We start from the raw sequence: 23,721 nt of genomic DNA, 5'->3' as shown, positions 1-23,721 counted from the left end.
AATTACTGAATCCGATTGGATAGTTCATTTCACTCAGATATTTGCCCTCACGGAGGATTTTACCCAAACCCACAGTACTCCTGGGAAAAGGATCAGCAGCTCCAGCCCTTCTTCGAGGACACTGGCCTTAGATTTTACTTTGGCCGAGGTTGAGCGAGCCTTAAACGCCAGTAGAGGAGGAAATGCCCCGGGCCCTGATGGGGTCCCTGTGGATTTATATAAATTCAAAATGGACTTATGGGCCCCATTATTACACAGGGTACTAGAAGCCACGGGAAAAACGGGTCTTTTGGCCTCTTGGTCAGAGTCCATCTTGGTCCCGATTTTTAAAAAGGGCGGTCGCAATAGTGCAACGTGCTATCGCCTCATCTCCCTATTAGAATCGTTGGGAAAGGTGGTGGGCCGAATTTTATTAGAACGCCTACAGCTCTGGACCGAGGATAACAACATCATAGCTGACCTCCAGTATGGATTTAGGGAAGGCCTCGGTGCTATCGAGCAAGTGCTAAATTTGTCACTACTTAGGAGCAAATATGTAGACGCGAAGGGTGGTAGATTGTACATGGCCTATGTAGATCTCACTGCAGCGTTTGACTGTGTTGGACATGCAAAACTCTGGGTTATCTTGATAGAAATGGGGGTTGATACACTGTTGGTTAATTATTTGCGAGAAATTTATTCAAACGCAACCGCGAGAGTGAGATATGGTTTGGGAGGCCAGTTATCTGTACCTTTTAGGGTGGAGCGGGGAGTAAGACAGGGTTTTGTCCTGGCCCCCTACCTTTTCACTCTTTATACAAACGGCCTGGAATTAGCCATGCTGGATAGGAGTCAGGATCTTCCCTTTGTCCAGAATCGTCCAATCCCCGCTCTCTTATATGCGGATGATGCGGTTATTATTGCCTGCAGCGCTCTGTAAATCGATACAACTTATTTATGTCGAATTTAGATTTAAAAATCAACATAAAAAAGACCTTTATTATGATCTCGGGCCGAAAATTAAGAAAAGGAAAAGACATTTTTATAAATAATTCTAGGGTAGATCATACTCCCACTTATCCTTATTTAGGAGTGATAATAGATGAAAAGGGTACATGGAAAAGAGCAAACGAGGTTAGAAAATTACAGTTTTTAAAAGCGACAATGGCTTTAGTAGCATTTACTCAGAGGCTTGGTAAACGACCCCCGGAAGAGATTCTACGTATTTACCAGGCGAAATGCGTTAGCACAGCCATTTACGGGGCAGGGGTATGGGGGTTTGTTCACGCTGAATCCATACAAAAAGTAGAAAACAGCTTTTTAAGATTCCTACTTGCAGTTCCACAAAGTACCTCTACATTCAGTTGCCATTTAGAGCTGGGCGTGTCCTACATTTCCGACATTATAGGGATGCAACCAGTTCTACTATGGCACCGTCTTTGGACTTCTAACAAGTTAACGTTTACCCAAGCAGTAGTGACAGATTGTGTCAAGTTAGAACATGTCCAGAAGATTCAGTGGCTTCAATATGTCAGGAAGTTCTTAATTGACTTGGGTATGGAGAATTACTATCATATCCTCCAGGAAATGGCTCGGATATCAAGGAAGGTGTTAAAGAATCAATGTCTAATGCATTTAGCTGGTCTCCGTTTGACAATTGAAGTAAATAAAATTTCTGTTCAGCACTCATTATCTATCCAATCTACTGTGATGATCCAGCCTTACTTAACTTGGAAGTTATCCAGTTTTGACAGATTCCTATTGACTCGTTTCAGACTAAACATCTTTCATCGATTTGTCACTTTTCCAGTGACAAATGATTGGTCTAAGCAGCTAACCCATTGCCCATGTGATGGAATATCCCCACAATCGCTCTTACATGTAACCCTTTTTTGTAAATTTTATATTGAACCTAGAAAGCGATGGCTTATTCCGATTTTAAATACGCATGGGCCTTCGCCAATGTCGCCCTGCTCTTATGGTTCTCCAATTTTTGGAATCAGATTTTTTAGCCATAAATATAGTGAGGTTCTTGAAATTCTGTATCCGACATAGAACTAACTTGTAACTTGAATTTTGATGTATTTTAAAGTTGTTATACATTTTTAATTTGCTAAACTTTGAATGTAAAATATTAATATGTAACTAATCAACTGTGATGATTTTTAACAATTTAAAAGTAATTCTAAATCACTGGAAAATGTAACGCTTTTTAAGATGTTTGACACTTTTATGGTTTTCTTTTGATGAAACCGAATAAAGTAAATAATGAAAATGAATGATGCTGCACTTTGTTACATATGAAAAGGAAATTGATGGATGTTCACATAACTAACAATAAGGTTATAGATCTAGGGAACGGAGGGGTTTGGAAAAATGCCTTCACCATAAAGTGATATTTAAAATAAATAAAATGTAAAAAATAAAAAGAGGGTGGTGAAAACATGCAGTCCCCATAAAGTGATAACCTTGTGGTTCCCTTACAGCCTGTTGTGCCTGACACCAGCACTATATTATTATTTATACCTGTAGAGGCAGAGTATTTTTCTCTCCTCAGTGGGTTTTAGCATTAAAGTCCATCTACAGAGTGAAAGCCTCTTTGCCGTCGTTCTGGGATACCCAGTACACTTCGTTCACTATGAGTCCCAATGTCAATGCGCAGGCAGTAAAGAGAGACTTGGGCCACACTTGGGCCAGATATGCCTGGAAGGTGGTAGCATCATCTTGCAGTAGGCTGAGGACCACCTTGTGACATCTCCATCACTTGAGGCCTGTGAAAAAGACACTGTAGCTCTGCTGAACTACCTCCAGATGAGAAGCCTCATTGTCAAAATGCCAGTGCTGCCAAAAAGAGGTGACTTACCTGGGTTTTGTGATATTCCAAGGTACACGCAGCATGCCACATGACAGAATAAAATTATTTTAGGGCATTCGGCTCCTGCCCACCAAGAAAGGAATGATGTCCTTCCTGGGGATAACGAACTGCTGCCAACAAAGGGTCCATGAATGCAGATGCTATGGCTAATGAACTTGCAAACTGTTTCAAGAAATTGAAAGATACATTGTGTACTGCACCATCATGGAGACTGCCTGACTACAAACGGCCTTTCCATCTCTGTTTCGGAGCAAAATAACATTGCAAATGAAGTGATGTTGCACATGGTGTGCTGACACAGCTGGAAAAGAAAGGCCTGTGGGACACAACTATGCGACTTTGTTTTCTGCAGTGATTAGGGGTCAGCAGCTGTGATGGTGGAGAGGACGGCTCTCATTGTGTTGAACGATACTTGTATTGTCTAGATGCCACATTTGGTGCCGATGCATTTGGTACGGTGGTTGTTGTGGTCTGGATCGACAACATTTTCCGCTGGCAGGCACACAGGTTATAATGGCACCATGTTGTCTGACTGTAATGTCATAATAAGAGGCCCACCTGTTAATTTGGAAAAAGTATAACCTGCAATATGTTATTATTATGAGATCCATTCTCTTAGAGACAGATAAGACCCCTAAGTAAGTTGGTGTTGAGATTGTAGAAAACGGCACCACACCAAGATTAGACACTATTAGTAACGACAGACTATGAGTGGTTCACTGACTGTTTCTTCAGCAGATTGATAAACACTAATTACCGAGCAGGGTATTCCATAGCAATTGCAGACAACAAAGTTGAAAGTGCAGCTCTGCCACTTGAAACATGTACCCAGTAAGATAAGCTGTATGTCGTAACAAAAGCTTGAATACTAGTCAAGGGTGAAGCTGTTAACATTTACACTGACTCACATTATGCTTTACAGTTCTTGTTTGTGGCCAGCTGTGGAGGTATCACGGATTCATAAGAGAAGCAGGGCGCCTTTTTAAAAATGGTCCTTTAGTCAGGATCTTGTTAAAAGCAATACTATTATACACCAGGATAGCGGTAATAAAATGTGAAGCCTACACAGGAGCTGATACTAAGTTAGCCAAAGGTGATGCCATCGCTGACACAGCATTAAGTGAAAGCATGTTACAGCCAGTGCAGATGGGACTAATGAACAAAGCATTCTCAAAAATACAGCTCATTCAGAGACAATTGTTGCAAGCTAATGTAAAGGAAGCACAATGGGCTGCAACACCAGATGAACATAGAGTGTGGATTGATGATGGATGTGAGCCGGATAATGAAGAGAGTATGGGCCTACCGGGATGAGATGCCTGTGTCCCCAAGCAGTATGTTCCTTTACCTTACAAGACTGGAGCAGGGACCCTCTGATATTGCACGAGGGAGGATGAATGCGCAGATGCATGTTGCTTTCCAGTGAATTAATTTAAATATTTGCTGGTGTGGGTGGATACGTCTTCAAAATGAATGGAGGTGTATCCAACAGGGAAGAATAATGCAGCAACTGGGGCGCAGTAATTCAGGAAAGCCATCTCTCCAAGGCTAGGGACCCACCAGGGCATAAATAGCGATAGAAGGAGATCACTTAGTGACTACATTTATGCTAAAGAGGTTGTTTATGGGAATAAAGTATAACATGTATACCCCATACCACCCTCCAACTTGAGGACAGGAGGAGTAAATGAACTCCAACATAAAAAAATAGATTATTAGTAAAGGCAACTGATGTACCAGGCCTGAAATGGCTTGATGCTCTGACTTTAGTACTGCCTGCAAAGAGGCAAAGACTTCTAAAGCGATTATGGAGACATGGTCATGGTGAGAAAAATAAAAGCCGTTTCTTTTAGTTCTGGGTGGACTGGACCACAGACAGCTGAACCAACGCCATGAATGGATTGAGGAGACGATGCAGGGCAGTACCCCAACGCCTGAGAGCACGGTATAAGAAATTGATGACCATCTGTCACCAGAGGACCTGAGCAACACAGCAGTCAAGAAGAGGACAGACCAGACCATTTCTACGATCCATGGGGGCCCATCATAAAGTGTCAGAGGGACGCGACATTTACTGATGCTGTTAAGTAAAGTACCCGACGCAGTCTCGAAGAAAGGTGATGGTCTGCACCTGCAGAAAAATAGACTGAAGAGGACAACACAGGGCAGGTCTGTGAAACCGCCCCTGAAAAGACGACTGGACCTGGAGGAGAAGCAGATGACCGCTCACTGCGTGCCTTTAAATTACTGACACTTGCAGAAAGGGCCCAGGAACTGAGTGACTAAGTGACAATGTAGCCTGATGCATTGCATAGAGCAAACAATATTTGTTGGAGACCTAATTATGAGTATGCTGCCGGTATCACAACAGCCTGCTGATATAATAATGATCTCATCAGGATGTATCAATGTGACAATATATGCATTTTATGCAAACACTGTGTAATGCCATCCAAAAATATGCAACTAATGTTTCCTTCATATATACATTTTGATTTTACACTAATGTTGGATAGGTCTATCCAAAAGGAAGGATTGCTGGAGAATATATATATATATATCCATTTAAATTCATATCTATGCACTCACACCAACATGAGGCCCAGAGCTCCAAAGGGCTTCCTATCTGACCTTGCCTGGACAAGCTTCCAACAGCTATTCTGAATCAGCCTTAAAGGTCACTTTCCTTGTCCTGACGTCATCATAAGTTTCCTTATCTGGTTGTGCAAGTCGCTTACACAGTGCCGAGCCAGCCTTTCTGGTCTGCCCATATCTGGCTGTTTATAATTTGCATGGTGCAGACATTGCACATCCATGTTAGCCATATTTGGCTTGGTGCCTTATTCTAGTTCTGCTGACATGGCATTACTGACCTATATAGCACCCAGAAACCAGCCACTCTGGGAAGAAGCAGTCTGAGAGCCCCTAAGGTGGCAGATCTGACTTCTTCCTTGCTAATTAGCAATGATGCCTGCTTTTGGTACCAATAAATAAATTTCACTCTGTTTCTGAGCAAACCTGCTATGTCTGGTGAGTTTCATTCATTTGCTCCTGGGAGGGTGCCAGTATTTCCCCATCACTAGAGGCGCAAGTCAATCTGAGAACATTATATTTATGTTAACAACCTCTTCTTTATCCAAATAATACCTGATTTTTACATCATACTCCACATCGCAGTATTTTGCACTCTTTACATGCTGTTATACCCAATGGTACTCTATTACCGACCTAGGAAGGAAGGAAAGTTTGCTGGGAGTCGAATGTCTGACCTGAACTTCAATGCAGGTGTTGAGGTGAGGATTTAGCCAACTGAACTCTCTATCAATCAATCAGGGAATTGTAAGCGCGATACTCACCCGTGAGGGTCTCAAGGCGCTGAGGGGGTCCACAGATTGGTTTAGCCAAAGAGCCAGGTCTTGAAGGCCTTCCTGAAGGTGTTCAGGGAGGGGGCGCATCTGATGTCTGCCGGTAGCTCGTTCCAGGTCTTGGCTGCAATGTGAGAGAAGGATCTTCCGCCTGCTCTGGTTCTGCGGATGCGCGGGATTTCGGCCAGTGCGAGGTTGGAAGATCGGAGGTTTCTTTTGGGTACGTGGAAGTTGATTCTGTTGTTGAGGTATTTGGGTCCGTTGTTGTGTAGGCATTTGTAGGTGTGAGTGAGGATTTTGAAAGTGACTCTCTTCTCCACGGGAGCCAGTGGAAACTTCATAGGTGTTGGCTGATGTGTTCATGTCGGGGGATGCCGAGGACGAGTCTAGCGGCGGTGTTCTGTATTGTCTGGAGTTTGCGGAGTAGGAAATTGTTGATGCCGGCGTAGAATGCATTTCCATAGTCCAGTCTGCTGGTGATAAGTGCATGGGTGACTGTCTTCCTTGACTCAGGGGGGATCCACTTGAAGGTCTTGCGGAGGGTGTCGAAGCAGCTGGCGGTGACAGCGTTGACCTGTCGTTTCATGGTGAGTGATGAGTCGAGTATGATGCCGAGGCGTGGTCTGAGGGGGCAGGTGGGCTTCCGACAGCGGTGGTCGGCCACTAGGTGCTGTCCCTTGCAGAAGGGGTGGTACCGAGGACGAAGACTTCTGTCTTCTCGGCGTTGAGCTTCAGGCAGCTGTTGGTCATCCAGACTGCGACGTCTTGCATTCCTTTCTGGAAGTGGAGTTTGGCAGTGGTGGGGTCTTTGGTGAGGGAGAGGATGAGCTGGGTGTCGTCAGCATAAGATACGATGTTGAGGCTGTGTTGTCGGACGATGGCTGCAAGGGGGGCCATGTAGATGTTGAAGAGAGTGAGGCTCAGGGATGAACCCTGTGGGACTCTGCAGGTGATTTTCGTGGGGTCTAAGAGGAAGGGTGGGAGTCTGATCCTTTGGCTTCTTCCGGTAAGGAATGATCGGATCCAGTCCAGGGCTGTTCCTTGTAGGCCCGCGTCGTGTAGTCTGGCGACTAGTGTGCGGTGAGAGTGTGTCGCAGGCCGCTGGTAGGTCGAGTAGGATGAGGGCTGCGGAGTGGCCTTGGTCCAGGAGGGTGCGAATGTAATCTGTGGCGGTGAGTAGGGCGGTCTCTGTGCTGTGGTTGCTTTGGAATCCGGATTGGGACGGGTTAAGGACGGCGTTCTCTTCAATGAATCATGTCAGTTCCCTGTTGACTGTTTTCTCTGCAACTTTGGCTGCGAAGGGGAGGAGCGAGATAAGCCGATAGTTACTGAGGTCAGTGGGGTCAGCTGTGGGCTTCTTGAGCAGGGGTCTGACTTTTGCATGCTTCCAGTCGCCTGGGAAGGTGCCCGTTTTGAAGGAGGTGTTGATGGTGCGTTGTAGTTCTGGTGCGATGGCGGCCGCGGCTCTGTGGTAGATGAGAGGGGGGCAGGGGTCGGTGTGGGCCCGAGTGGATGCTTTTCCTGGTTGAGGCAGGGTCTTCGGCTGTGATTGGTGTCCAGTTGGAGATGGTGGGCTGACTGGTGTTTCTGGGGGGCAGGAGACCGTCTGTGGAGCCTGGTGGATGGTCGATGAAGTTGTCGTAGAGGTTTTTTGATCTTGAGGTGGAAATAGGTTCCAAACTAATCGCAGAGGTCTTGGGATGGGGTGATGTCTGTGGCTTCGCCGCGTGGGATGGTGAATTCTGACACTGAAAAGTTCCTTGGAGTTGGTGGAGTTGGCCAGGATTTTGTTGTGGATGAAGTTCCTCTTGGTGGCTCTGATCTGGTTGTGGTAGTCCGTCATGGTGTCCTTGTAGGTGGTGTGGTCTAGCGTCACTAAGCGACTGATGGAGTAATTTGGGTCATTACAAGTTGTCGTGAAGCTGCACATCCCCTTCTAAAGAAGACCGCAGCAAGACTATATGGCCTTTGTAGTTGACTGCATCTGTGCTGCCCGGTGTCCCTGCAACAGTCCTAAAGGAAAAGCTAAAGGAAAAGGGACCCACGTGCTCCAGGACTCTTCACATTCTTCAGAAAAAATAACAACCAGGGACAAAGTCTCAGAGTCTTGAGAAAATGAAAAGTTGCCATCTATCACACTCTGCAGGACATAAGATTCTTTGGGTCCTGAAGATACATCAGCTGAATGTCTGGGTCTGGCCCGTCATTCCTTGAGGGCAGCTGTGTTCTCTAGAGGACCTCTGAGGTAAACCATAATTCCATTCCTCAAACATTACTGGGGTGCAAAATGAGCACCCAGGAGGAAAAGGCTGCTCCAATGGGAGAGTTTGTGAAAATAAACTCTCTATTTACTTGAAGTTAAACAGAGTTAGGAAACCCAGCAGAACCAAGGGTTCATGCCCTTCAGCGACAACACATTTGTTGGCCTCTAGATCTTGGCAAGCATACAAGTGGCACTAGTCCACCAAGAACGAGGCTGCCGGATGTTTAAAACATATAAGGCTCAGAGGCAAACACAGACAACTGCTGGTGCCACCATATATGTGTGCCCAATCTAAAAGCACAAGAAAACAAACATCAAAGTGAGAATTCCAAAAGAGGTGAGAGTCTGCCCCAGGTTGAGAGAAGATGGTTAGGCTTACAGAACCTGGGTAGAGATAAAGGGATGGAGCGGGTAAGGTGTCAAACACGGAGGCTTCTGATCTTATGCTCCAAGCTCTTACAATGCGAAGATGCACGGCTGATAATACCATCCAATAGCTTGGCTATCACATATGCAGGTCTGAAGGATTTAGCAACATCAAAGTACAATGTATATTCTCTGTATATCCCCCACTCTTTGCTATTTCAGGGGCAACGACACCATTCCTAAAACACATTGCATTCTCCATTAAACGATAACAAAATATAATATAAGAAAAAGAACAGCAAAGCTCACAGGTACCTCAAATTTCTGTGCTTCCAGTCGCAGTTTCTCGATGTTCTGCTCAATCTCGGACAGTTTTTGATCGACACTGGCGGCATCTCCCATCTGAGGGTTTTTACTGTACACATCTTTCATCTTCGTCAAGGCATCTCTGTACAGGACAGAGGCACAATCAACAGCAGGACTGGTACTCGCAAAAGACTGTTTCAACCACTCACATGATCCCCAGAAACCAGTATAAGTTGACCTCAAGTACACTGACAAGGAAAGAGGGTGTAACTATCAGCCCAAACTCTGCCCAGTACTGCCCTAGGTATGGAACTTGTGAATGAATTATTTTCACAAATTAAAACATTATAATCTCTGAATTCATGGGATGGAATCGAACAGCCTAATAAGGGAAGTAGTGGGGAGTAAACTTAACACAAGAGAGGTCTCAAGCATTCTAGGGGTGGGAGCAAACTCACAATTATTGTTATTTTCCCAGACAATGGCTCATGAAGCCTGGACAAAGATGCTGCACAATCAGAGCAACATGCTTCGAAAAAGCATACTGGGTGGTGGTGCTTTCAAATGAATTGGACAAGCACTCCCAGTGAGCCGGTTTAAGGAGCATAGCACAGTGAAAGCACTGGCTATTAGCACAAAGCAGTTCCCTTACCGCTGATCCAGCTCTTTCTGTATGTCTTTGTTCAGCTCGTCCACTTTCTGTTGCAGTTTCTTCCTTCTTTGCTCTGGCGGGAGGTTGCTGAAGTCTTCAGGGCTTGTACCCTTCAGAGGAAAATATACATCACAAAACAGAACCCCTTGTTGGGTGAGAAAAACTAGTGACCAGACAGCATGCAGGAGAATCTGCAGGAAACAAGGCTCAAGCGTGAATGAAATATATTCCATTTTTTTTACATTACTTGATTTGCTTAGGCCCTAAATAACCTCGCAATCCTTTGTGTCCCAGAAAAATGTGGCCACAAGCAAATACCACAAGAATATTTTCTGGTGGCAAACGGGGTCAGTGCGAGAAGCTCTAACAAAATAAACTACATCTGCTAAACCAGATACTTCTGCTACTGGTCTACCTGCAATGGAACAGTGGAAGAGGGTCTATTGATAAATAGACCTCTTTGTTGGGATACTTTTCAGCAAGTTTAACACTCAGTCCTTACTTCAGTAGTTCAAGTATCCCGCCAGCTACATGAATCCTGGCACATTGTCTTCTCGACCACTTCTGTAATCTCAAGTGGCCTACGTCTCGCTGCCGATTGTGAATGAAGTCTGTGATGGACTAAAGCTGTGTTCAGTGGCAGGTAGCACATCTTTTGATGAACCAGCAAACCTTTGCTATCTTCATTAAACAAACACTTTACATTTGATGAACAGGGGCCTGACTACGCTCACTGATGTCAAGGTAGCCCTGATGGACTCAACCCTAGCTGAAGAGATGATGCTTGACTTACAGGGCATGTTGTGGGAAGAGAGAGTAGGCTGAACACTTTCTCCCTTCATGAAATGCAGAGGAATTCTGCACTACACGCCTTGAATTGGCTATGACTGCTCACACTGAGCGTGTTGTGTCAAGGACTGACACACTTGTTTTTGTGCTAGGAGCCATAACATCTGACAAACACATCCTTGAGCTTGCATTACAGGGTCAAAATCAACTGCAATTTAAGATTAAAGATGTGCTCTGATTAAACATATCTATGGTTCCATTGTTCAAAAAATAAACATGAACATTTAAGCTTCTTCTACTGTTCAAGAATTTAAATTGAGGGCTGACGCTTAGCCGAGGTCAAAAGCGAGTTTCAGGTTATAATCATCTGTTAGTAGCTCATTATAGGAAAATTCATTTTCTGAGTTTGCAAGCAATGTTTGATCATGGGAGATAACCCTTGTAAGATCAGTTACTAGAATAAAAGCTGTGTTCTAGTCATCTAGACTCGGTGCATGGATATTCAAAGTTAATTGATTAAAAAACATTTAGTTGAAGATAAATAAAACAGAAACAGGAAATTATTCTAGGGCCTGTGTTGCTTGTGTCAGTCAGGTCACACGTAGGAACAGACACACAAAGGTTGACACAAAAACACACATGGTGGTGAATCACAACACAAGTGGTTCATGCTGCAACAGGGCTTACCAGCTTCAGAGAAAGCTTCATGGGAAATTGTAGGGTACAGGGGAAAAAAGAGAAAAAAACAAGAGCACATGAGTAGACAATGAACTTTCAAAGGTCTGATCCCCTGGTGACAACTGAAACATCCTTTTTTACAAACTTGACAACAAAAAGAATGGAAAGCTAGGAGATCTGTGCCAAAGTTCACAAGCCCAGCCCAGTCTTGCTGCAAATCTGTCTATGTCTTTCCTGAGCACTGTGATCTTGGTGCACAAATAGAGAGTATAGAACAGCTTACTCTGGCAGGAGTAAAGAAGCTAGCCACCCCTCGAATGCCCCTGAGAGAAGGGAAACAGAATACGTCAGAATCAATGGAGGAATCATAGAACGAGTGAAATGAGACAACCTGAAGGCTCTGAGAGTCAGGCACTTACTGGAAGAATGCTGATGCCTCTATCACCTCAAGTTCCTTCTGCCCCTTTATCTGGGATTCTCCACAGTACGAGGTCCTACAAGGGACTCCACATTTTGATTATGCAGAGATAGATAGATATACACCACTCTAGTATTAGTTGCTGTCTAAACATGGTCGGGTTAGAGCCGCATGCATGTACCGTGGTTGGTATTCGGGATTCCTGTCTTACTGCACTTAGCAGACCACCAGTTCCCTTGGTCGTTCAACACTTTAAAGCGTTTTGTTCTTATATTTTGTTCTTATACATTCTTTGTTCATCCTTTTTACTGTAAAATTGTTCAGTCTGTTTCTTTGTTGGAGGTGCAATACTTTTCTCAAATAATTAAGGCGTAAATTTGGTCCCTCCGGTGTACAGAACTATCTCCAATCAAGTGCACTACTTCTACAATGGCCAATGTCTACCTGTACCATGCACCGTAGAAGAACTTGGAGCACTATCAAAGCCAGAACAGTTTTTCAACTCCAACTGAAATGGTCGAAGCCCAACGGGGAAACTTAAGAACTATAAGGAGCCTTTGGCTATGAGGCTATTGGAAAGAGGGTCATTGAGGGATCCACTTGACGTGTATATTACTCTGCCTGCCTTCATTTGCTGTAGCGTTAAAGATGTGTTTAGGCCCCTTCACTAAGCCTGGTTGCGTGAATTAGGATTGCAGAACTCAGGGCTTCTTCCCATGTCACAGTTGTTTTTTTTTTGTTTAAAAGGCTGTACTTTGATATTGGTCATTTACTATTGTGCTAATCAATCCTTTTTAAAATGTGAGATTATGAAATCAATGGACACAACCAGGTGGCTAAACTGCACTGTACTTCCCTAAAAGCATTATCAGACCAAAGTAGTGGTGGTAAGTGCACCCCCGCACTTGTTTCTCAGTTGGTTCTGATACAGCCAGATTGTTCTACTCAGAGGAGGACAAGGTTTATCGAACTACACAAATGAGAATGTTAGTGCTGTTTAAAACAATTATCTGTCATCATCTTTTATCAAAAGGTAGATGGAGGCTTGAGTGCTCTGGAGACTTGGTGTCTGAGAAAGCCACTTTAGCACCCCAAGCACATCACCTTCTGCACTTAAAGAACAGTTACTCGAGATGTCTTACTTATGCCATTCGTTTTAAGCAACGCTGCAGACCCTGGGGGCTCCTGAGCCTTTTCAGACAGTAGGAAAAGAAACTCCTCACTTACCTGCAACAGTAGTTTTGCCACCTAGGATAATTCTAGATTGCCATCCTGTTCATTATTGGTCTAACTGGTGGCGGACCCAGAAATGTTCTTTGTCAAATATAATTTAAGTTGTACTTTGGATTTCTGCCATAGGAGATTGTATGACTCATAATTCCATCCAATGTAAGCTAACATGCCCACCTACCATAATCAGTTTGTTCTCTGTTGGTGAGCCTGTGGGGTTGTCATATACTTGTTCCTACTCTTCTGCCTCTCTGTTACTCCGCCTCACTGAGAATGTAGGAGGAACCCATGTGAATATTGAACAGGTTTCTCCAACTAATAGTTCGCGAGCTACTGGTAGCTCTCCAAGTACCTGTAAGTAGCTCACGTATCCAGCTCAGCCTACTAAATTAGAAGCTTTTGCTTGAAAAATATTTCTACTTAAATTGTGTATTCAAGACGAAAATGAGTGCATTTTCAGAACTCATAAGCTGATGTCTGGAGGAAAATGGTCGGTTTCCAAAATATTTAAATCTTAGTAATATTAGAACATTGGAATGTTGGGAGCTCCATTGTAGACAATGGAGCGCTCCATGCTTCTACGGGCCGGTAAAGGCTGGCAGAGCAACATTCCAATGTCTTACAGAGGCCTCTCGTAGCTCGAGAGGATTTAAATCCCCTCGAGCTTCGAGAGACCTTTGTTTTATTTGTTAGAACATTCTGCCCTCTAGTGGCAGAATGTTCAAGTAGCCTTATATCCCTTCGCAGCAGGGCTATACCGGCTATTAAAGTCCCGCTCCCTTGTTAAAGTCCCGCTCCCTTGTTAAAATCCCTCTCCTTCGGCTCGGGCCTTTAAACCTGGAGCTGGCCTTTAATAGCCGGTATTGTCTGCTACGGCGGGCTATAAGGCTAAAGTATTTTCTTGTTGCCAGTGCTATTGAAGCTATAGCTATTATGTTTTATCTATGTAAAGGCCTTCCAAACTGACCAATCATTGTCCATTATTGCTGGCTATCCTGCCTGATGCACTGAGGTCATCGCGGCTAGTAATCTTGAATGGTGTGGCTACTAATGTAATCTTGTCTGAGTGGTCACTTTTATTAGCTCGGGATGCTTGTCACTGATCATAAGTAGCTCTTATTACAGAAAAGGTTGGAGTCTCCTGATCTAGAGCAGCCTCAATCAGTAGAACCTTTGTATCCGGCTTCGATCTTAGAATGAACCCGGCATACATTGGCAGACTGCGCACTGATTATTCAGTCATACTCTTCAGAAGAAGGATTCAAAGAGCGAGTTGTAGCAATAAATACGCCTTCAAATGCTTTGCCATTCTACTGCTTTCTGGCATGACACACACAAACGATTTGGAACAGTGTGCACTGAAGAGCATGTGTCTGCACTGTAAGTGTCACTATGTATGCTAATGTAGGACAATCTTCTGGTGTCATTTAAAATGGTTTTGCTTGTTAGGGCTTTCCTGCTAACAGGAACACATCTAAATATACTCCCCAATCCATCAGGCACTTTAACACGTTGGGCCTGAATTAGATATCGGCGAATGGGTCACTCTGTCGCAACGGTGACCGATATTCCGTCTGTCGAAATATAAATCCCATTATATCCTATGTGATTTATATTTCGGTAGATGGGATATTTGTCACCGTTGTGACGGAGTAACCCGTCCGCCAAAATCTAAATCGGGCCCTTAGTCACGCACCTCCCTATAAAGGTGAGGCTTGTGAAACAAAGAATTGTTGTACTGTCTGATTCGTTTTTTTTTTTTTATCAGCCTCTTCTAATATGCAACATGTGTGAAGCTGTTAGACTTTGAACGAAAGTTGGCAGTTGAATTTTCAGATCGTGAAAGACCGCCACTACTTTCCTTAAATAAATGCATGTGCTCTCACCAAAGCTTAGGTGACTGTAGAAATCCGTCTTTAACGATATATGTTTTAAGGTGGCCTTCTCCATAGTTCCAAAGGAGGTAACACTGGCCTGCTTTAGACAGTGACAGAGGTGGTAAAAATTCTCTCTTAGACCATCCAGAAAATCATGTACAACAAGGATAGCGACGAGCCTCACATGCATTCTGAAGAGTCTGTAAACTGTATCCTGACTGGAGTCTAAGTTGAATGGTAATACAGTAACTTCACAATATATTGTGCAATCACTTTTCTCTTCGGGAGAATAAACCTGTTTTTTTTTTCTCCACACCGTAAAAAAAGCTTGTCATTTTGCTTCATAACACTTCTGTGGCTGTTACCCTCGCTTAAGAATCTCCATATACGTCGACAACTTTAGGTGTCTGAATTCTGCCATGCTGTTAAATTCAGCATGTGTGATCATCGGTGGGTGTCTGGTGTTGTCCCTTGTATCATGAGTAACCATGGACTGGGCAGTAACCTCCACCATCTCTCCAGTGCCATCTTCATTAAGTGTGAGTACCCTTGTTGATGCAGTTGGTGTTAATGGGTAGGCTGCAAGTGTTGATCACAGGTATGAAGGAGCAATCGTATGGCAGGCTCGTTGGCTCACTCCTTGACAGAGCATTCCCCTTAGACTGGAAGTGAAGGCTCCACATTTTCTTCTGCTTCTCTTTAATAAATCTCGCCACTGTGGTAATATATCCTCTGTGAACAGCTGAAGTAGTTTGCATTCATGAGATATTCCCCTGGTCTGTGATATTACGCATTCCACCGTACACCCTGGAAGTAAGACATCTGCTGTAACTGTTACAGCTGAGACCACAACCGAGAAAGATACCCCCTTCGTCATTTTGTGTCCATCATTTCAAGGTGTTTACGATCTTTTAAAATACAAGCACTTGCTCAGTGACTATGAAAAATGACTCCTGAGCAATCGGTTGCTGGGATGGATTTGGGGGTTAAGTCTTCATTGTAACCAAGAGCCCAAATTGAAGCAGGAATTCCATGATCTTGTATTTACGTTTTTAAATATCTAACAAGAAGTGCTAGAAATCATTCCGCTTGGACATGCTTACGCGTCAACTGACCATGCAGATTAAGGAAGATAAAAGAATAATTGAGATCATTGTAATGTAAATATACGTTTAAAATATGTGCAAACATTACAATGCTTATTATAAGACAAGAGACATGTTTAGCCGATGCTGGTTAGGTTTTAGACATGTGTTACAGTGATGGCGGAGAAGACTCCATTGTCTAGTACCTGCCACATTAAGTATCTTAGCCCCAGCAGCCCCAGGACACCTGTATACTGTTCTGGCCTTGACTCAGTTATTGTCTGCTCTGGACCCTGGAGACTGGATGGTAGAGTTCAACTTGCAGAATGCTCGTTTTCACATCCCCGTCCTGCAAGCTTACAGGAGTTAGCTGCGGTTAACTGTAGACCACAAGCATTTCCAGTTAGCTGTGCTCCCCTTTATTCTCACCATTGCCCTTCAGGTGTTCACGAAAGTAATGGAGGTGGTTGCAGCACACCTTCGGAGGTCAGGGGCCCCAGATTTCCCATGCATCGACGACTGGCTGTTAATGGCTGGCTCGGCCTAGGCAATCATCACCCACCTCCAGACTACGGAAAAACCCCTGCATTCCCTGGGGTTTGATGGTCTCCTTCGGTTGAAGCATACTCAATGGCACATGTGGATTTTGCAGTCAGACCTGAAGTCTCAGTGGGCGCAGTTCAGGGGAATCTCTCGGACCTGGTCCAGATTTTGAAGGAGACTACAAACGGTCTGCAGTGGTGGCTAACAAACTGCAATTGGACCAGCGGAAGACCCCTCTCTCCCTTCATCACCTGGAGTTGACAGTGGTGACCAACGCATGATTGATGGGTTGGGGCGACATCTTGGGAAAAGTGGAGATCAGAAGACTCTGGTCTCTTCCAGAGTTCCAGCTCAACCTTCTGGAGCTGATAGCGATTAGTTTGGTATGGTTGGTCTAGGTATTCACAGACACCATAACCACCATGTGGCATTGCAACAAACAGGGAAGAGTGGGGTCATAGACCCTGTGCCAGGAGGTCCAGCACCTCTGGACCAGGGGGGAGCGATAGTATCTCTTCCTGGTAGCGTAGTACCTGGCAGGATCTCTGACCACCTGGGCACACAAACTCAGCCGCCGATGCCTTGTGAATCACAAATGGCATCTAAACCCAGAGATGGCACAAGGTCTCTTCAGAGAATGAGAAGAACCTTGTCTCCATCTATTTGCCACTGCTGAGAATGTGCCATGTCAGCTCTTCTGCATGTTGGAGTTTCCCAAGCGGCTCAGAGACATGTTACACTTAGACAGGACCCAGGACTCCTGTACACCTTTCTGCCGATAACGCTCCTATCCAGAGCTCTTGGGAAGAAGAGGACCGGTCAGGCTCAAAGCATCACAGTGGCTCCGGACTAGGCAAGGAGAGTTTGATATATCGAACTCCTGAGCATAAGCATCTGGCATCCGAACAGGCTGCCTCTTTGGGAGGACCTTCTGTTGCAGCAGCAGAGTAGTGTCCTGCACCCGAACCTATGCACCCTCCACCTTCATTCGATAAAATTGAGCAACAACAGTTGTATGCCTTTGATCTTCCTCCCGAGATATGTAATGGCATTTTGGAAACCAGTGTCCCTCAACAAAGACTGTATACGGCTGCCGTTGGCACAAATTTGTGGGTTGGTGCTTCTCCCGTCACGCTGACCCACTTTCGGCCCCCTTGTTGCAGGTATTATTTATTGTGCTGCCATTAGCCCAGCATGGCCTTGGGCACCGTTAAGTGTGGTCGTTCTGCCATATCGTCGGCTTTCTTGTGGTTGCCAGATCAGCCCTCACTGTTTAAGTCACCAATTGTGACACGTCTTCTTAAGGGTTTGCACCATTTGCTCCCTCCTACCCCCTTTCATCATGCCCCAATGGGACCTTACTCTGGTCCATAGTTTCTCATGGGCTCCCCATTCAAGGCCCTGCATAGCTGTCTGCTCAGACTCCTAACTCTTAAGGCTGTCTTCTTAGTGGCCATTACAGTGGCCAGGAGGGTCAGTGAGCAATCTCTTTCAGATATCCCCTGCACCTCCCATACACTAGCTTTTACCCGGACAAACCATTTCTTTCGATACATGCCTCCTTCCTTCCAAAGGTGGTGACCTCTTTCCAGGTCAGCCAAAAAAATCACTTTGCCGACATTCTTAGCTCAACCTTCTCCTAACGAAGAGGAGATGCACCACCATTTGGAGCCAAAAAGAGTTCTGTCCTTTTACACTGATCACACCAAAGACCCCCAGGTGGCTATCAGGAACCAAAAAATGCAAGACAGTGCAGTAGAGAACCATATCTCGATGGACTTTACTCTGCATTTAAATCTGCTACGCACTAGCTAAGAAGCAGCCTCCTAAGGGCTTGCGGGCCCATTTCACCAGGGCAAAGTCCGCTATTACTGCATTAGCACACAGGGCCTGTCCTGAACATCTTAGAAGCTGCTACATGGGCATCCCTCCACACACTCACAAAGCACTAATGCTTGGATCGTCCGGTCCATCGAGACAGGCATTTTGCCAGTATGGTCCTCCTGGATTTCCTGGATTGACCCAGTTCACAGGCCCACCACTGGGGAGGTATGCTTGTGAATCTATTGAAAAGTGAGGAATCTGCCGTTAGAAGTCTCTATCAGAAGAACAACTTGCTTACCTTCGGTACTGCAGATTCCTCATCTTAAACATAACATCCTGTTAGATTCTGCACATTAGTTAAACAATCATTCTGATGTGGACCTACGTTTTTGGCCCGGAAATAGTCACAAAATAAACTGTTGTCACAACGCCAGGGTGGCGTTTATATAGGCAACACACACAGCAAAAACCTACTGGCGTGCAGAGGTACTGCTCATGTTTTTCTACATTCAGAGTGACGTCTGGGGAATATTCTAAGGTGAGGAATCTGCAGTTAGATCGAGTCTCTACCAGAAAATGCACTACTGAAAATAAGTAACTTGTTCATTAGGAGCATCCAGGGCTGACTAAACAAGTATGTGAAATTAGCTTACCTTTTTGTGTTATTGCGTTTGACTTCTTACTATGCTACTCCAAAAGGGGTTGCATAAACTCATTTATTTTCTCCAAATGTTGACCATAACAGCAAAACAAAAGTAGCGACTGCTGCCCTTTCTGCTTTCTTCCCTACTTTAACCTGCCTTTTGTCCTCCTTATTTGGACAAGTATTTTCTGCTGAGTTTTGTGCCCCTTTACTGGTAGTCATCACCATTTTGGAAACCCGTTCGGTGTGTCATGTGGGATGTGAGGTACTTTCCCTCTACTTGAGGGGTTACTTCTTAGGTGTTGCCAGAGTTTTAAAAGTCTCCTATGCCTACTGTTCAACACTCCGTAGTACGGATACGTACTGGCTCTTTCTTTGTGTAGGCCTTAATATCTCTATAAGAAGTCCGGTTAGTACTGGGACCAGAGCTCCCACCACCGCAATCATTTAGTACCATTTTAGATAAATACAGGTTCTGTGAAAAAATGTGGACTTTCCTCTTTAGTAGCGACCATACACAGCAGAGTTTTTTTTCTCCAGAAAAATGTGAGTAAAGGATACGAGCAGTAAAATGAAACGCAGGCAACTAACCAGTAACATTTCCAAATCAATTTTCAAATCATCATGTCATCTGCTGGAGATGTTCTACATGAGCATGTTTCCAGATCATGTTGCAGAGGAGCTATCTCAGGCTCTGATTATATCTTTGGTTTATCCTTTTGCTTTTCCCTGGCATCATGGCATGCAGTGATGTCTTCTGCTGGAGATGGTCTGCATGAGCATGTTTCCAGATCATGTTGCGGAGGAGCTATCCAAGGCTCCGGTTATATCTTTGGTTCATCCCTTTTGTTCCCTATCATCATGGCATTCAGTGATGTCTTCTGCTGGAGATGGTGTACATGAGCATGTTTCCAGATCATGTTTCCGAGGAGCTATCTAAGGCTCTGGTTATATCTTTGGTTCATCCTTTTTGTTCCCTATCATCATGACAAGCAGTGATGTCATCTGCTGGAGATGTTCTACATGAGCATGTTTCCAGATCATGTTCCTGAGGAGCTATCTCAAGCTCCGGTTATATTTTTGGTTCATCCCTTTTGTTCCCTATCATCATAGGATGCAGTGATGTCATCTGCTGGACATGTTCTACATGAGCATGTTTCCAGATCATGTTTCGGAGGAGCTATCTCAGGCTCCGGTTATATCTTTGGCTCATCCATGTTGTTCCCCATCATCATGACATGCAGTGATGTCTTCTGCTGGAGATGGTGTACATGAGCATGTTTCCAGATCATGTTCCTGAGGAGCTATCTCAGGCTCCGGTTATATCTTTGGTTCATCCTTTTCTTTTCCCTATCATGACATGCAGTGATGTCATCTGCCGGAGATGTTCTACATAAGCATGTTTCCAGATCATGTTTCGGAGGAGCTATCTCAGGCTCCGGTTATATCTTTGGTTCATCCATGTTGTTCCCTATTATCATGACATGCAGTGATGTCTTCTGCTGGAGATGGTGTACATGAGCATGTTTCCAGATCATGTTCCTGAGGAGCTATCTCAGGCTCCGGTTATATCTTTGGTTCATCCTTTTCTTTTCCCTATCATGACATGCAGTGATGTCATCTGCCGGAGATGTTCTACATAAGCATGTTTCCAGATCATGTTCCTGAGGAGCTATCTCAGGCTCCGGTTATATCTTTGGTTCATCCTTTTCTTTTCCCTATCTTGACATGCAGTGATGTCATCGGCCGGAGATGTTCTACATGAGCATGTTTCCAGATCATGTTGCGGAGGAGCTATCTCGGGCTCCAGTTATATCTTTGGTTCATCCCTTTTGTTCCCTATCATCATGACATGCAGTGATGTCTTCTGCTGGAGATGGTGTACATGTGCATGTTTCCAGATCATGTTCCGGAGGAGCTATCCTTCATTAGAGTTTTCGAATTCAAAATTGTGGTCGGGTCTTTTCAAACTTGATGGTCCAATTGGATGCTGAGTCATAGCCTTCTTTAATATCTTACCCATGCATTCATCTTTCCATCTGTTATGCTATTCATCCTTCACTCGCAAGTCTTTTTTCATTTCTTTGGTGTGTGAGGATGTCGGTTCCAATTCTTTGAACCCTGCAGTCCTGTCCACTGAGACATTGTTTACTTAATTTCTTTTGGGACTGATATGGGTTTTCAGGTGTGGTTTCAGGGGATCATTTAGGGTAATAGTAGCTCCGAAATACGACCTCTGATTTACAGACCTGTTCTCTCCGTGCTTCCTCTGCCCCTTCAGCATCCAAGACTTTGGCAGGAGAGTCGAGTTTCAGATACTGAAGCTTGGGCCAGGAGTCTGAAGCATACTATGATCTCATCTGTGGGCCACAGCGTAACTGGCTCAATCTTTCACTTAATTACTTTTTAGCATTTTGGGGGATACTTTGCACAACAATCATACTTGGTGAGGTTAATGGGATGCAACATTTACAAACCTTGTTTTAGGCTACCACAGGGTACCTTAAAAGGCAAACACTACAGAATCCTCATGGTTTTACATCTATATCTAAACAAAACAAAAGCCGCAAAAAAAACAGATTCTTAGCAAACAAATTCTCTACATCTTCTTTCTCCTGTGGTTTACGACCTCGAATAAAATCTTGACGCGAGTTCCCAAAAGTGGAAATACCCGTGCTAGTGGTGGAAAAAACAGAACCTGAAGATGGTGGTCATCTACTGGAGCATTGTGGGCTTAACGTTGGTGTTTTAATGAGTCAGAATCACTCCTCCTGTGGTCCATTCCCATATAAAACTTTATTCACATTTGGCAAAGAACATTTCCAGACCAAACCACTAGATTAAGAAATAATAATAAAAAACATGCAAATCTAGAATAGGTTTATACTGCACAATTCTGCTTAAGTGCATGGTTTAGTAATTCTGCCCTCTTCCACACCACGTTTCCCCCGTCTGTTGCTAGTTCTCCTCCATCTGCCGCAGTTTGTTCTTCAAGTTGACTGTGCCATGTTGAAAGACTGAATAGGGCACCCTCTATTTCGCTTTGCTGATTGTACGTTCACAACGATAGAGGCTAAGGCTGATCTGGAAAGAGGGAATGAGAAGAAGGCAGGCCCTGTCCTGCTCCTGGTAGCCCATCAGTAATGCAAACATTTACAGTAAAGTTAATGAATGAGTAATTTGCATTTGAAGTGCAAATCCATATGCTGGAAGTGGGCATTTCAGAGTTAGCTGCTGACGTATCGTGTAGAGGAGACTATTCTGATCTTAGCATGGGTTATTGCCAGGCAATATGTAATTGAAAATGTGTTGACCAATTCCTACACGTTATCTGCCCTCTTTGTAATAAACATGGTAAGTTGATAAATTACACAGTAAATGTGGCTAGAAAACATTTGTATACTCTCTACTCCGACCAAGGCTGGAAGTAGTCACTAGTCACAGACCTGAAGACTGGATGTGCTCTTTCTGAACTCACTGCAGCGGCAGAGCTGTGAACATCGGCCCGATCAGATCCGCACACGATTTGTCATAGACAGACAATAAGCACATTGCATGGAGAGCAAATGTTCCTTCTGCTGGTCTACGAAGCAGTCTGTAAGACAGACATACACTACATGCTCTACTGCACAACCTCATGAGCACACTACAAAGTCCGAATGGGCTAAAGCTAGAGCTAGGCAAACCCAAAGCGCAGCATACATATATCTACGGAAATCTAAGATGAAGCAAAAATAAACACATGGCCCACAGTGCCCTCAAGCCACAGTCTAGCACACCATGACTGGGAATCCATCTTAGACGGAGCCATAATGAGCGAGTGGCCAACAGAGCCTGTAAGTCCCAGTGGGGTACACATGTTACTATGGTAATCCAAAAGCTAAAGCCACAATAAACGTGGTAAATGGAGACTATAAACAAAAACAGAGAACTCATGAATCTACAGGAAGACATCCCAAATACAGCCATAGAAAGCGAGTGGTCAAATATACCTAGGATAACCACCTGAGACTGAGGCAAATGGACATGTGCTCAATGCAGGCTGTAAGTCACAGCGGAGCACACATGTATGTATGTATGTATGGGAACCCATCTCAGATAATGGACGTGTGGTCAACATGCGTCAGGAAATCCATCTTAGATGAAACCATAATGGAAGGGTGGTCAATGGCCTGTAAGCCACAGCGGGTGACAACTGTTACTATGGAATCCATTTAAGATGAAGCCATAACTGGCATTTGGTCAACTGAGCCTGATGTCACAGCGGTGCACACATGCATCTATGAGAGTCCATCTTAGATGAAACTGTAGTGGACATTTGGCCAAGTAACTCTGCAAAAGCTCAGCTGATTGCGTAAGTTATAGCTATAATTGACATATGGGCAATGATGCTTTGAAGGCACAACAGAATCCTGAATGTACAGGAATCATTCTCAAATGTAGCCACAATAGATGGATGGCCAATAGAACCAGCAACCCAAAGCGGAGCATACATATTCCTAGGAGACTCCAGATGGATGGAGCGAAATTGGACATGTGCTCACTGCAGCATGTAAGCCTCAGCCACGCTCACGTGTATGTGTGGAAATAGGTGGGTTGGCAATCAAGCTGTGAGCCACAGCACAAAGGAGCTACAGGAACCCATCTCAGGTGGCGCCATAACAGAGGCATGGTCAATGAAGCCTACAAGCCACAGGGAAGATCATGTGTCTATGTAACTCCTTCACAGATGTAGCCTTACTGCATGTGCAGTTATTGCAGATTACAAGCCACAAGGGATCACACATGTATCTATGGAAATTCATCTAAGATGTACCCTAATTGGAAG

The 23,721-nt window shown here is 44.4% G+C and overlaps 1 protein-coding gene across 16 annotated transcripts in view; it reads right to left on the bottom strand.

Annotated features, from left to right (window-relative positions):
• The window catches only part of FNBP1 (formin binding protein 1), a 975,957-nt gene that overhangs the window by 154,001 nt on the left and 798,235 nt on the right, over nucleotides 1-23,721 (bottom strand). For 8 of the 16 annotated variants that reach the window (XM_085613976.1, XM_085613977.1, XM_085613980.1 and 5 more), the window contains 3 exons: nucleotides 11,283-11,297; nucleotides 9,807-9,916; nucleotides 9,164-9,296 (listed from right to left, as the gene is read on the bottom strand). In XM_085613976.1, coding sequence (XP_085470102.1) covers nucleotides 9,164-9,296; nucleotides 9,807-9,916; nucleotides 11,283-11,297 — 258 coding nt within the window. The remainder of the gene's footprint in view (nucleotides 1-9,163; nucleotides 9,297-9,806; nucleotides 9,917-11,282; nucleotides 11,298-23,721) is intronic. The other 8 variants (XM_085613978.1, XM_085613979.1, XM_085613983.1 and 5 more) reach the window with 1 other exon arrangement.

The sequence above is a fragment of the Triturus cristatus genome, chromosome 1_2 (genome assembly GCF_964204655.1).
Source record: "Triturus cristatus chromosome 1_2, aTriCri1.1, whole genome shotgun sequence".
Classification (NCBI taxonomy): Eukaryota; Metazoa; Chordata; class Amphibia; order Caudata; family Salamandridae; genus Triturus; species Triturus cristatus.
Note: the sequence above shows the minus strand (reverse complement) of the source record. Positions and strands in the feature narration are given on the sequence as shown.